The sequence below is a fragment of the Rattus norvegicus genome, chromosome 6 (assembly GCF_036323735.1).
Source record: "Rattus norvegicus strain BN/NHsdMcwi chromosome 6, GRCr8, whole genome shotgun sequence".
NCBI lineage: Eukaryota > Metazoa > Chordata > Mammalia > Rodentia > Muridae > Rattus > Rattus norvegicus.
The window spans coordinates 133,707,799-133,722,275 of NC_086024.1; the positions used below are offsets into that span (position 1 = coordinate 133,707,799).

The window sequence follows — 14,477 nt, forward strand, 5'->3', positions numbered from 1 at the left end:
GGACACGGACACACCCGGTCTCTGTTTGGCAGTGGAGCAGACACTGGCTTGCTGGAAGGTAAGCTGTGTAGCCCCCTGCAGGGTGAGTCACAGACAGTGCCATCAGAGGGCAGAGTTGAGGGCTCTGCTGGACAGGGACCAGTGAGGGACACTAGGTCCCTGCTTCCTGTACTGGTTAACGCTGCGGGGAAAGAAACACTGCAAGCCTGGGCTCTTTCCACTGCTGTCCTTTATTAAGGAATGTGAAATACAGTTCTAACGGACGGCATGCATCACAGACGACAGGTGCACAAGGGTGGGAGGAGCCTCATGTCTGAGGTAGAGTCGGGTGGTGTTGGGAGGGGGAGGGGAGGAACGAGCACCGGCTGTTCTGGGGGTGTCCCTGGCCCCTCTTGGGCCCACAGGCCGGGCCACGGAAGAGCTCAGGGTGGATCAGGGCGGAGTGCTGGCTGCACTGTGACACGGGAGCGAGCATAAGACATTTTCTGCGCCCTAAGTGGCTTTGGTTCCCCTCCTCAGTGTTCAGAACTTCAGAATTCCCTTGTTGCTGGCTTCTCCCTACTTGTGGAGACTGGTCCCTCTAGGGCCCCAGCCTCCCCTTCCCTGGGGCAGGCCCCAAGCACCCTCACTGGAAATGAAGGAACTTCGTGTGGGGTACGCCAAGGCTGCCATCCAGAAGTTGGCAGCAAGTGCGTGAACAAACGCTCTTTTTCCCTAAAAAAATAGCTTCACTTATAAAACAGGGGATGCTCACTTCAGGGAAGGGTGCAGAGCGGAAATATTCTGGGTAGGGTTTGCAGCAGAGGCTGGGGTGGACAAGACGATTGGCAGAGGGGGTCTTTTCAGGTTCTACTGGGGTGTTAGTAACAGGGTCAGGAGGAACTGGAACTGGAACAGGAACTGGAACGGGAACTGGAACAGGAACGGGAACTGGAACGGGAACTGGAACTGGAACAGGAACTGGAACAGGAACGGGAACTGGAACTGGAACAGGAACTGGAACAGGAACTGGAACTGGAACAGGAACTGGAACTGGAACTGGAGTTCCTTAGCAGGGGTTGGGACGAGGGGGTTAGCTACTCCCTATATGGGGCAGGGTGGTAGGGAGCCCCTGACTGCAGCCTGCTGATGGCAGTCAGTTGAGCAGGGTTCCGTAGAGCTGGGCCTTAGTGAGACTGTCCTTGCGGCTCAGCCCAGAGCCTCCAGTCCTTGGGAAGGCCTGCTGGGGGCTGAGGCGGGTTGGAGGGTGCATTTCGGGAGAGGCCTCCATGGAGCTAGGCTCCAGGGAATCCCGGGAGCCGTGCTCGGGCTCCGGGCTACTGCCAGGCCCACACAGCTGCACCCCGAGCCTATCCCCATCCCCGTCACTGGTGGCATAGCCAGGGAGAGGATCAGCTGAACGGCTGGGGCTGAGGCTCAGATCACCACCCGCTCGGAGGAAGCAGGGCTCGGCCAGATGACCCTGGGAGAGGTCATCGCCCTCCGAGAAACTATCGGCTTTGTAGCTGGCATAGAGGGGGCTGGCACGGCCCTCGGCATTCTTGCCCGGGCTGCCGCCGCCGCCACCGCCGCCGTAGAAACGTTCTGAGAAGTTGCAGGGCGAGGCGGCGCGGCCTGCAGCGCCGGCCTGGTAAGAGTAGGCGCCCACATCCTCCACGCTCAGGGGCCGCCACTGGCCTCGAATGTCCTCCCGGGCGGCAAGCCGGTTACCGCTCGGCTTGGCCCGCAGGCTCCACAGGTTGGGAGGCATGAGAGCCTGCTGGGAGGCCGGATAGCGGTAGGGCTCGGCCGGGTACGGAGACACAGTCCGAGCGAAGCCTGGGGCTACCTGGGCCTCGAGCGGGGAGCCCAGGGTGGCCGCGGCCTTGGCGTAGCGAGGGCTGCTGCCGTAGGTGGCGGAGGGCGGCTTGCGGCTGAAGAGCTCTTCGCGGCTGTTCAGGTAGATGGCCTGCTGCGAGGCGGTCAGCGTGCTGGCCTGCGCGTGCTCCTTCTCCTCGGACGTGGCGCTGAAGCTGGAGTAGGAGCTGGACGTGGGCAGCGAGGCCGCGTAGCCCTGGAAGGCCTCGCGACGGTAGGCCTCCGGGAAGGCCGCCGCCTCGGCCTCCTCCTCTTCCGCCAGGCTGTCGGTGGAATTCTGCGCACGCAGGAAGCCCACGTCGGTCACCGGCGTGTCCACGCTGGGCCGCCGGTCGTGATCTCGCTCGTCAGGGCAGTAGAGAGCCGTGTCGCTGCAGTAGATGTCTCCCTTGTACGGGGGTCGCGGGCCCGGGTTCTCCACTCCGTCGCGGTAGGCCAGGTCGCGGGCCGAGGCATCCGACATGCGCGAGGACAGGCTGCCAGGGTCGGGCTTCTCCAGCACCTTGGCGATGACGCAGGTGGGCACGCTGTCGGCGTAGGACGGATGGCACAGTGGGGACGGCAGGCTGCAGCCATGCTTCTCCATATGCAGGCTCACACGCTGCTGGAAGTCCGAGGGCAGCTGGAACGGGCGTGAGGAGGAGAGGAGAATGGGGACAGGTCATAGCAAAGAGGCTCACCCCTGGCCCCGAGGCCACGGCCACACCAACATCGCAGACAGAGAAAGACGGACAGACAGACAGACGACAGGCCGCCCCAGGTGTCTCACCTCACACCAGCGGGGACAAACAACCCCCAAGGACAAAGATGTCCTCAGCACCTGGGGCTCCCCATCATTGTTTCCCACCCGCCCTACTCCAATGGGCCCAACAGAGGTAGGTGGTGGTCAGTCTAGAGAACCTAGTATCCAGTCCAGCACCCTTTCTGGGTCCTGCCTAGTGAGGGGTGACTTGGGCCCCCTCCCTCATGCACTGCTGAACAAGACAGACTCAGAAAACAGATGCAACAAAGATTGGTCAGTGCTAGGCCAAGGGTTTCCACAGAGTGCCTGTGGCAGGTAGAGGGTGTCCCGCTACTGTTTGATCTATTTTGTGAGTGTCGTAGGTTTGGCCAGGCCTAGGGAAAGAGGTCATGGAAAGGGGTCTATGTAGGAGATTCCTTGTGTACGTGTGGTGAGAGAGACGTCTGACTGAAATGGTCACAGACAGCCAGCATGGGCTCTGTCTAATTCAGTTTGGTACCAGGCAGCCTAGTGCTGACTTGGCTTTCCTGCAGCTCACTGTGCCTTCAACAGAGCCCCTGTCCTTGATGTCTGTGTCTTGTCCCTAATTGTGACCCCTTGGTGGCTGTGTGAGGTACAGACGAGGGGCAGCCCTCAAATGAAACAGGTGTGTGCGGCCCAAGAGTGGGTCTGTCTGGGAAGTGTGGTGTGGGGGCACCGTTCACCATCAGGAAGCCGGGACCCAGGTGCACGAGGGGCGAGGGTTCAGGCTCACCGGGTAGCTTCTTCCTGGAGGGTGGGGAGAGGCTTCGGGGTGGGGTGGCCCAAAAGGAGCCGGGTGGTCCTGGGACGGGGCGGGCCTGGCTGTGGGGCGGGGCCACGTTACCTCGGACACCTTATGGACCCTGCCGTAGGTCTGGCTGCACTGCAGCAGCTGGGCCGCTAGATTGCAGTCCTTCCTATAGAGCTCCTGGAAGACAAGAGACGGCGTTTGGCGCAGACGCCCTGGCTAGCGCCCAGAGCCAGCAGGGCAATGGGAGGGGAGAGCAGAGGCTGGTCCCTGCCTGGGCTCCACACTGTCACTGCTTCGACCTGCTGGTGTGTGGAGGGTGCCCAGTCAACACCAGGCCCTCCACGGGCTGAGGAAGCAGCAGGTGGGCCCCCATCAGCTCTGAGCTCCCAGAAGTTAGCAGGTTGGTCTACCAGGTCTGGGGTTCTTCTTCCTGCAGCTCCTGGACTCCCTCCAAAGATGACTCAGTGGGAGTGCTGGGCACAAATCAAGGACATGGATGAACCCCAGCCCTCCTATCTTAGTCTCCCATTTGTGGCTCAACACTTCAAGGTGTTGCCTGGCCTCGGGGCTGGGGTCAGGGCAGGCATGTGATCCCAGGTGCAAGTGGGACCCTGCTCAGCCTCCTGAGCTGAAAACAGATGCAAACAGTAGGAATGAGGGGTGCTTCCCCTTTGGAAATAAATCTCTGTTGCATGTGCCTGTTGTCCCTTCCTGCTCTCCGGAAACTGCAGCTGGCCTAGGACGCACCTACAAAAGAGCTCAGGACTACTGCCTCAGCTCCACTCAGCCTGGACCACTGTCCTAAGCAGCCCTCTGCCGACCCACCTTCGCACCGGGCCTGCCTGAGGGAGGGACACTGGGTCTCCCAGCCCCTCAACTCCTCCCTGAACTTCCTGGGAGCAGAGTTACAAGTCGGCCCGCATAAGACCCCACAGCAGCTATCATGGGAACCAGCAGCCTGTGAGCACTGCACAGCCAGCCCAGGTCAGCCACGATGAGTAGGGGACGCCACCTTGGAAAGTCACTGAACGCCAGAGCTGGGCCCCTCCCTTGCTTGAGTTGTCTTCTGCTTGGGACCTCCCTGTCCCAGGAAGGGCCCAGGCCACCAGGTCACTGAGTGTCAAGTCTCCAAATCCTAATCGATACACCAGTGAGACTAACAGAAACCACAGCTGTCACACTTAGGCAACTTCGCACTTCTAGCACACCGCCCAGACTGCTGGCTGTTCAATGAACTCTGCGCTTTCCCCAGACAGACTTAAACTTCAGAAGGGCAGCATTTTTTCTTTCCTCAGACTGTGTCAGCCAGACTAATCTCAGAACCTCATACAATCTTGCAGTAAGGAGCATAGTGTGTCCACGGTCAGCCCACAGGGGACAGTGGCAGGGTGGCGGCCATCTCACGGGGCCCTCTGGATATCTACACAGCTGTGGTATGATACTGGGGCTGGCTGAAGCTAAAAGTCCTGAGTGGTCTAGGATCTTGTGTGGGATAGAGACCTACTGAATCCCATCTGCCCTTCCATCAGAGCTCTGTCCTTTCCCAGTGATCACGAACATGGCTCCAAGTCCTCACTGCCCTGCCCACACCCTTCTCCGGAGCCAGGCTGGAGTCCCTTTGAATCAGAAAGGTCCTGCCTGCCACGGCTTCCCCTGGGAAGCCCCTGAAAACACCTGCCAGCCACATCCCTCCAGGCGCCAAATGCCCACGGCACTCACGTTGTCTTCTGACAGCTTGTCAATGGTCACCTTAGCCTCCAGCAGGTGGCTGTTGAGGGCGACAATCTCGTGGCTCATGGCACGCTTCTCTTCCTCATAGTGCTGGCCCTGGGCAATGGGGAAGGAGTGCTGCGTGGTTAGTGCCACAGCCCAGCTGTTGGGTCAAGGCTGCTGATGGCAAGGTGCGCAGAAGGCGAATGGTGCAAGAGCTAAGACTGCAGACTGCCCCCGGTTTAATCCCATCCCACTACTGACCAGCTGGGCCGGCCTAAGCCAGTGGATTCCACTGAGCCTCAGCCGCCTACTCCTGATGTCCAGCTTTGAGGTGGGGGGTGGGGGATGGCTTGCCCTGTCCGTCTCACCCACTGAGTTGGAGAATGTCGCTCAGCATGGCCCCTGCCTGCCCTGCACAGGCAGGCACCGAGCACCCAACGCGAGACAAAACCGAGGGGGAGCCTCCTCATTCTAATATAAGAGGGTACCAGAACCCCATGGCTGTTCTCTGCACTGACCGCACAGGCTCAGCCGCCCTGGACCCCACCTCATTGTTATCCTGAGGGGACCTCCCACTTAGGAGAGCAAGCCTCAACAGTGAGAAGAAGTGCTGGAGCCTCACCATCCGGTACAGCTTGTCTTCCAGCTCTTGGTTGATCCTCTGGAGTGCCATGTAGTTGCTCTGAATCCTACAGCAGGAAGCAACATGGTCGTGGCTTGTAAGGCCTGGCCTTCCTGCCACCCCAGCAACCTCACTGCCATCGTGCCCTTAACATGGCTGCCAGGCACCTAAGCTCACCCCACCAGCTCTACCTGATTCAGTGCCTGCACTTAAGATCTGATCAAACCTAATTCTGTCAGGGTTTTCCCCTAGGCCATGGCCGAAGCCTTGTTGTTCTGCACACCCACAGCAGGGCTCCTTGGAGAGGACACAGGAAGGCATAGCCACGTCTCAGATGCTGGCAGGGTGGTTTATGGGTCAGTTGCACATGTGAAGGAGACCCATGTACCCTGCGATGAGTGCCAGTGAGCAAGTGTGGTTCCACTTGGGAAAGCAGGAAGAGACAGAGCCATGAGCTGTGGACATCTATTGCTGGTGGCTGGGGAACTGGGTATGGTGGCCTGTGTGTCCTCTAGATGACCTTGGCAGTATTATTTCTGCCTTGCTGATGGGAAAGGGACACAAAAAGATGCTTAATACAGTTAAGTTGTAGAGCTGGGACTTTAACAAAGGTCTGGCTGCACAGTCCAAGCTTGGCTTCTGCACAGCTTGATGGTGACATTCAGAAGCCCAGAAGAATGGGGCCACTCGATGAGGGACGAAATGCCCTCAGGACAGCGCCAGCTGCTACTCTAAATATTTTAAACAAATTCGACCTCCAGCAGTCTGTGTCGCCTTTGTATTCCTAAGCCGGGGATGCCCACAATAGGGCTTAGGAAAAGAAACGCACAGAAGGGAAATATGTTAAGAACTGTCCTCTCAATGTGTCCTGGGTCCCCAAGCCACTCAAGGATGAAGCTCCTACATTCAGATTCATCTCAGGAGACTTGTGCCCAGAGGGGACTGGAAGCAGACCCTTCTGTGCTGCTGCTGGCTTGTCCAAAGCCAGAGCAGAGCATGTACGAGGGCGTGAGGAGCCAGGTCTTGAAGAGGGAGTTAAAGGAGCCTGCCACTAGTATCAGTGGCCCCAGGTTCCCCTAGGTGGGCCGCTCTGCTCTTGGCTCTGCAGGAAGGAGCGATCCAGAGGTGGGACTGGAATGATCCATCTCCTTCCCCTGACCACACCCCCCTTTCCATCATGGCCCTATCCTCACCTGCGCAGTTTCTCGGTGACCTTGTCCAGCTCCTCCTGTGCGCGCCTCAGCTCAATCTCCAGATAGTGGCGGGTGGAGTCAAACTCCGTCTCCAGCTTCTCCAACTTGTGCGTGGTGTAGGACAGGCGCTTGCGCAGCTCGCCCTTCTGTTCCTGCAGCGCACTGCAAGACACCAGGCAGCTGACCAGGCTGTGGCACTGAGCATGGGAAAACCGAGGCCACACTGGCCAGCCAGGCATGCTATGGGCACTCAGGCTTGCATGTGTGCACTCAGACACTTGCATGTGTGAACTCAGACACTTGCATGTGTGCACTCGGGCATAACCCCCAACCTCCCCATCCCCCTATGGCGGCTGCGCCAGCACACATGTCACCTCTGGGATCAGGACTCTGCACACTGGGAGACCCAACACCCAAGAGGGTGGTAACTTCTAGTAGACTTGCTGTAAGGCAGAGGGCGGGAGGTAGGAGGTGGCGGGTACCAGAAGCCACACCTCTGCCCAGATGTGCTGTGGGACCTCCCTGACTCAAAATCCAGTGAGGGGCGTGGAGGGTGTGCAGGCTGCCCACCCGAGGTGTCCTCAGCCCTGTGAGTAAGCTGCACGTGTCGCAGACACACTCCCAGCCACCATATTAAGCCTGGATTCCCGCCCAGGCCTAAGGGAAGGAGGCGGGTCCTCCCAAGAGTCAATCCTCCAAAAGAGAATCCCAAGTAGCAAAGGAAACCCAGAGGCAAGGCACTGCTGCCCACACAGGCCCAGCTGCCAGGTAGGTAGGTGTTCTGCCACCCTGCCCAGCTGTCCCGAAGCTGTTCTCCTCCAGGAAGCCCGCCTGGCTGCACCAACCCACTCCAGGCAGCCGCTCAGGCCTTCCCTCCTTTGTGGGAGCACCCCCACTTCATCCAAAGCAGAGTTGTCATGGGCAGTAGCCCCAGAGGTTGGGGTTTCCTTGCAGGGGCTCCTGACTGTAGGTCTCAGACTACGGAAAGAGACTGTGCCCTTGGGAATAGGCGAGGGCACTGTCCATCTGCTGGGGTGGCCCCCTCAGCCTGACTCTCTGCACTCTGCCAGCCTCCAGGTCAAGCTCTTCGGAGGCTGTAACTGCAAGTCAGGCCCTTGCCTTTGACCTTGACCCTTCCTAAGGCCTGTGCGGCAGCCTTCCCCACCTGCCAACAGCCATCCATCTTTACTCAGTTTGGACCCTGCCCCCCGCCCTTTCTTTCCCTTGCTTTAAGAACCAACCAACAGGAGTAGACTCCATGGTGCAGAAGGTGCAGAGCTGGGACCCACCGAGAAGCATTGCTCCACAGAGCCTTAGTTTTACCCTGCGAACCTAGTGGCCTTCTAGACATGGGGTGACTCACTGGTCCACCAGCCCTTCCTTCCAGCCACTGTAGCCATCTACCCATCCAGGACAGTTGTTGACCAGCAGACAAAGCTGCTAGGCCTCCTCCAGCCTGCTTGCTCCAGTGGTTACATCACCTAGACCCCTGACCCAGACACATCCTCAGTCGTTGCTGGTGGCATCCCCACAGTGTCTTCTCCCTTGCATCTGACATGTCCCTACCTGTAGGCCTCTGTCTGGCCAGGCCTGCTATTTCCCTCAGCGTCTTCTTGGACTCCACCCACCAGTGTGTGTCCCATTGCTTCCAGTCTGCCCTCTGAACCCTGAAACCTAGAGAGGGCCATGGCAACTCCTCCTTGTCCCTCCCTCACATACCCTGGGGTCAGAAGCTCCCGGACAGAAAGGACCCTGGTGGTTACTTGGGTATTGCCACCATCTCCATCCAATGTCTGATTCCCCCACGGACTAACTGGGTCTCTCCCAGGGCCTCAGTTTCCACTCTGTAATGCAGAATGCCCTTTCCATGTATAGGGGGCACAGCTGTCACCGGTACCTGTGCTGGGTACAAGACCTGACACAGCAGGATGGGGTGGGAGGTGTCACTGTGTGGGAGTGGGGTTGCAAGACCACCGGGAAACTAGCTTAAGTCGTAGGCTCCTGTGCTCCTAACAGGCAAGGATTTGGCTGGACAGGAGTAGTGGCTGGGTCAGGGCTTCCTGGTCCCAACATAGGCCTCTTCTTTGTTTTTTGGGGGGGTATTTCAGTTTACAGAAGGCTATCAAATTATGAAGGGGAACCATTGAAAGAGCCCATTAATATAGGTTCAGGGGAAGAAGGCTGAGGACCCAGGAGCAGCCAGCCAGAGCCTCACCATCCAGGAGTGATGATGCTGGCTTCCTTTTGGTCAGTATCCAGGTGAGGGAAGGGCTGCTACATTGTTGCGCCTCTTTACTCCCTGGAAGACCTTGAGCAGGCATTAGAGTCTTGACCCCAATGCTTCAATAGGGGCCCGAAGGAACGGCTTTCCCTCTAGAAGGCCTCTCTGCCACTCACAGGAGCCCAAAGACAGGAGCTGGGCTGTAGGGACAAGGTATTGTGAGCCAAGAGCCTTCTTCTGAGCCCATCTGTCCTGGGGAGCTGGACGCAGACACAGGACACAAGTCCTGGGACAGACAAAGAGACACCAAGGAGTGGGGGGGGGTGTACAAGGCGAGACAACAGGTGTGTTACCTGTCCCAGAGCGAGGGTAAGGACCTGGCCAGGCGACCCTGCAGGACTCGGGGCTGCCCGAGGCACAAGGGCACCCAGGGGCTGTGCAGCCTGTGGGTGAAGAGGACAGAGCTGCTCAGAATACGTGGGGGTGCAGCATGGGGCCATAGCCCCGGGCTGAGGCCGAGAGACAAGAGGGCAGGATTACTGAGGGGCGGCTGTGCATCTGATGGCCCCACTGGTGGTTCCAAAGGCTCTGAGCTCATTGGGGACACTAAGTCCGGCTGGGGTAGGGTTCCTTGGCTACCCGCTGGTTAATTTGGGGGTTCTCTTCCTATCCACAGCCCTGTGCCCTCTATCTTAGCCTCAGGTATGTTGTAGGGAGAGAGTCTCCCCTCCCACCTGCTCTAGATCTGTCAATCACCTGTCCTGAATTGGGGCTGGGTTTCTGGCAGACTCTGTTCCTGATGTGCATGACTTCCTGATGAAAGGGGCAGGCAGCTCCTCTCTGCAGGGAGGCCACAGTGGCTGATACAGAGAGAGCTACATGACTGTCCTTCAGGCTTTGGGGTCTGCAGATGATAGATGTCTCTTTATCTTCTGCTGGGACCTTGTTCATCTACCCCAGCCCTGCATGCCCGTGTTGGAGTCTAGCTGGACAGTGGGAGGGTACAGGAGAGGACACAGGTCTGGCTCAGTTCTGATCTGGCCCGGGGCCCACTGGAGGATAGTGCCACACATGTGTGGCCGTCACAGGGCCATGGTCTGCCTGGAACCTGCCTGGTCAGGCCTGACACATGGATTTGAAGGGACACATGGAAAACAAGCTTAGGGCTGAGGTTCAGTCAAGCAGCCACCGAGGTGGGCCAGTTTCACCCACAGAAACTCCTGGCTGGCCCAGAAACTGGGTTTTCAAAAAAGGCTTCAGGACAAGGCAGACGTGCGGAGAGCTGTGTAATCCTGTTTAAAAGGCTCACTGAGCAGACTATCACAGAAGAAAAGAAACGTTCATTTGTTATGCCTGGGCAGTGGAATGCCGGGGAATTAAAAAAAAATGAATACTTTTCTGGGTCTGTCATCTTTTCTATAGATGAAAAATCTGAAGAAAAACTTTTCTTAGGATCAAATTTTGTCACTAGAGAAAAGTTCCCATAGGCATCGAGTGATGGGTTGACGGCTCCAGGGGTCGGGGGTCAGGGGTCCTTAGCCCTTCATATGGTAGCAGATGTTGAAGTAGGCTGGGCCGTCTGTCTGCCTTCCTGGCTTGGCCAAAAGTCAACACCAGTGGCTACGGTGTCCTCCTCGCAGCCCCTGCCAACAAGTCTCCAGTCAACAGCCCCTCTGCAGGGACCTCAGAAGCTTGGGTATCTCAGCACTGGATGAAGACTGGGACCTAAGGGAAACTGAGGCCCAGAGAAGGTTGAATGTATCTGGGCTAAGAGAGGACACATGGTCAGATTCCGGTCACTTGCAGGGCATTTGTTAAGCACCACTGAATATCTGCTTTTGTCCTGAGCCGGACACCCCATGGAAACTGTCCGTGTAGCGTTCGATACAGGGAACATTCTCTCAGACCCAAGAAAGCCTCCAAAGATCTTATGCCACAGTCCCAATGTCACCAGCTAAGTCTCAGGACTGAGATGTGGACCAGCCTATTCCTCTCTTGGCACCCTGTTCAGGAGAGGAGATAGGAGGAAGTGGGCTGACCTGTAGCAGGGCCAGAGGCTGCCCTAGCCCGATCCTCAAGGCTGACTGCACTGGGACCAAACCACCAGGATGTAGAAGAGAAGGTGATGCCTGGTGCCTCACAGGAAGAGACAGGGTGGGGCCTTGTCGTGTGCTGCTTCCCAGCATGTCCTGGGGCTCACTTCCTCCTAGGCTTGGAAGTAATCCTCATTCCTAGGGGAAGGAATCTGTTGACACCTGTCTGTCTTCCTCTCCTGAGAAATGTCTGACAAAGCAGCTCAGAGGGACCCTGGGGACCAGCAAGGGTCCTTGAGGGTAGAGAAAGCTCAGGACGCTGAAGAAACAGCAGGTGTAGACCAGAGCCTCCTCATGCAGAAGCAGAGAAGCAGAGGCCATCGATACTTATCTGAGGTGCACACAGCCACAGACACCTGTGGAGCCCGAGGCCACCTGTGCCCACTCCAGTGTGCCCAGGCAAGAAAGGTTGCAGCCCCATCTGTGGACCCTACCCCTTAGCTGAAGCCTCCTGAACTAGCTGGGCCTTTCCTCCGAGTTCCTTCCTAAGACTCACCAGTCATTGCCCTCCCTCCCACCAGCCACGCTACCCCACCCCTGGATGTCCACCCTCCTTCCCCTTTCTTGGGATGCTCAGCTTAAAGCCTCTCCTGCCCCTAGGGGTCTTCTCAGCGTGCTGGGCCACCTGTCCTTCAGGGGACCCATTCCCATGTTTGTCTTCTGGTCCACATGGGGCTGGGCTGGGGCTGGGCTGTTGGTCACGGGTAGAGGATCAGTTGAAGGCCAGGGGTTGCTCTAGCTCTGTTTTGTGGGGCCCTGCAGAAAGCCTGTGTGTTCAGCCTTTCTTCTCTCTAGCATGGTTCAGCCCGGCCCAGCAGTCATGCTCCAACAACGCCAAATTGCTTGTCATTCTTCACAGGCTGCAAGCACTTCTCATCTTGGTGACTTTGTTCCCATGTCCCCCTCTGCTAGGATCTTGCTCTGCCTGCCCCAGGTTAACTCTTCCCCACCTGAAAGCCCAGTTGGAGAGGGTAAAAACTGCTCCCCAGGAGGGTCAAGTCGCTGGCCTATCTACCTTTGAAGGCAAGAGTGTAGGGGTCTTCTACACCACCCTGGCCTCCTAGCTCCAAGCTCTTCTGGCAATTGGATGGCTAAGCGGACCACACCCTGCCCTGGCCACTGTACCCAGCCTAAATGTCCAGATGCTCTCAGGCCACCCCACCACTGCCTCCGCCTGTGTTTGCCTTGGAGCCCAGTGGCTTTCCTGTCTCCTCAGGGCCTGGGGTATTCTTATTCTTATTACAGAGTGGAGAGTTTCGATGATCTGCCTGGTCACCTGCCCACTGCACCTATCTCAGGTATCAGCATCTGACAGTGAAGGAGCAGGGCCAGGTATGTCCCCAGGGCTGTGTTCATGTTGTCAAGTAGCCTAGAATTCCCCAGATTACCTAACCTGTCCTCTCTGAGCCTCAAGCTAGCTCCCTGGGTATCATATGCCCAGGTGGTAGAAACATCGATAAACCTCAAAGGACTGCCCCAGCCTCCCTGTGGTGGCTCTGGGTCACCACAACCCCACGGAATAGCCATAGCAACCTACCCTTAGCACCCCGGGGGGCTGGGGGGGCTGACCTGTGCTGCATTATGTCGGTACTGACAAGTCTGCATATCTTCAGAGTCCATTGTGCCATAGTCACCACTAGATGGCTCCACGATTCGTACACGTGGCTTCCCCCCCCCTCCCTCAAGGACAGGTGAGCCACGGACGGTGGATGACTGGACACTCAAGCCTGCTCGGGAGCCCCATCCATCCTCCCCACCATCTCCTCAGAGCTCCCTTCCCCACCCCCCCACTTTCCAGCTGAGGAAACAGGTACGGAGTGGGTAAGGTCAGACCTGTCCTAGGTCGCAGGATTTGGCTGAGCTCAGCTCTGTGCTGTGCTGTCCCCAACTCCTGGCCCCCAGTGGAGAGGCCAGGTGCTAATGGGAGCCCCACTGTGCTGCCGTCATGGTCACTGAGGTGTCACAAAACCAACAGCCCCCTCCCCCGGAAAGGGGGTGCGCCCGTGCATGCCCATGTGCCTTCATATTGGTGCGTGTTAGGGATGGGACAGTCACTTGTAGCTCTGTGGCCACAGCAAGGGGTTGTGTGGAAGGGGGTTGCCCCTAGGCATCACAGGTCTCCACACACTGGGCATCCGCCCTGGTTCTATCTCCAGCTTCCATGGTTATGCAGTTCAGGTTGACAAGGACCCTCGGTCAGGAATCAGGAGCTACAGCAGTAGCTCATCGTATCAGGCAGCTGCAGCCCTGCCGTCCTCTCTCAAGAGAACCATGTGCCGGGAGCTGTGCCCTAGAGAGCCCTTGGGATTGGTGGAGATAGATATCGAGGGCAGCTATAGAACCAGAGGGCTGGGTATGGCCCCTGCCCCCAGTAGAGCCACTCCTTTCTTTGTTCCGACAACTCCTCCCCCAGGCTTTTCTGATGCCCTCACCCCCCACCCCAAGGACAGGAGGTCCCCACCGGGACTCAGCTCCTGAAGATGGGCTGACCTGGGGTGCCACCATCTTCCTTGTGTCTTGCCCCACCCCCAGCACCTCTTTCTTCTTCCACCCACCTACAGCACGGAGCACAGGAAGCCGTCCAAGGGAACCTCCACAGATGTCACCCCCATGTGCCACCTACCCACATCTGCCTGACACCTGTGCTATGCGCCCGGGACAACCCTCTGGGCCCTGCCTGCTTTCTGCCAGTTCCATCCCAGTCTTCTTTCCTGAATTGGTGAGCCCCTCCTTCTAGATCATTCTTTCCAGCAGTCCTGTGGGTAGCTGCTTTTCACACTTCAATAACCACCTTCCCTGATCTTCAGGCACTGTCCGTTCCGCTGCCGGAAATGTATTCTGTCCCTGCTGTCTGTCTCTGTATCCCCGCCTGGCTTGCAGCACTGAGTAACGCCTGCCCGTCGTCGTTCCCCTCCTGTCCCTCACCTGGTATCCGGCTGCCTACCCTTTCCCAGCATCCTTTGAGGTTGCTCCTCATGTCTGCTTCCGATCAGCCACTCTCCTTCCCTGGGTGCACACGCTCACAATGATCCCCAGTAGCAGATATCTCGGGCTGCCATGGTCCCCAGTGCTTCTAAGTCTAGGTGTCTCCATCCTTCTGCCTCACCTGTCTGTACGTCACATGGAATCCCTTCGTAGATAGCCTCTCCCATGTCTGAAAAATCCTGGAAATCCCCCATCCTCCCATTGGCCCTTTCCTTCCTATGCTCCTCAACTCCCCTTCCCCCACAGGCTCTGGACCTAGTTTTGAAGCAGTTACCCTGG

The 14,477-nt window shown here is 57.9% G+C and overlaps 1 protein-coding gene across 17 annotated transcripts in view; it reads right to left on the reverse strand.

The window, feature by feature from the left end:
- Positions 1–211: 211 nt before the first annotated feature.
- The window catches only part of Begain (brain-enriched guanylate kinase-associated), a 36,255-nt gene continuing 21,989 nt past the window's right edge, over positions 212–14,477 (reverse strand). For 7 of the 17 annotated variants that reach the window (XM_039112985.2, XM_063262545.1, XM_039112988.2 and 4 more), the window contains 5 exons: positions 6,900–7,061; positions 5,707–5,773; positions 5,091–5,198; positions 3,354–3,548; positions 213–2,479 (listed from right to left, as the gene is read on the reverse strand). In XM_039112985.2, coding sequence (XP_038968913.1) covers positions 1,136–2,479; positions 3,354–3,548; positions 5,091–5,198; positions 5,707–5,773; positions 6,900–7,061 — 1,876 coding nt within the window. In that variant the 3' untranslated portion in view covers positions 213–1,135. Of the gene's footprint in view, positions 2,480–3,353; positions 3,549–5,090; positions 5,199–5,706; positions 5,774–6,899; positions 7,062–9,114; positions 9,344–9,473; positions 9,564–14,477 lie in introns of those variants that run through there. The other 10 variants (XM_039112981.2, XM_039112984.2, NM_024163.2 and 7 more) reach the window with 6 other exon arrangements.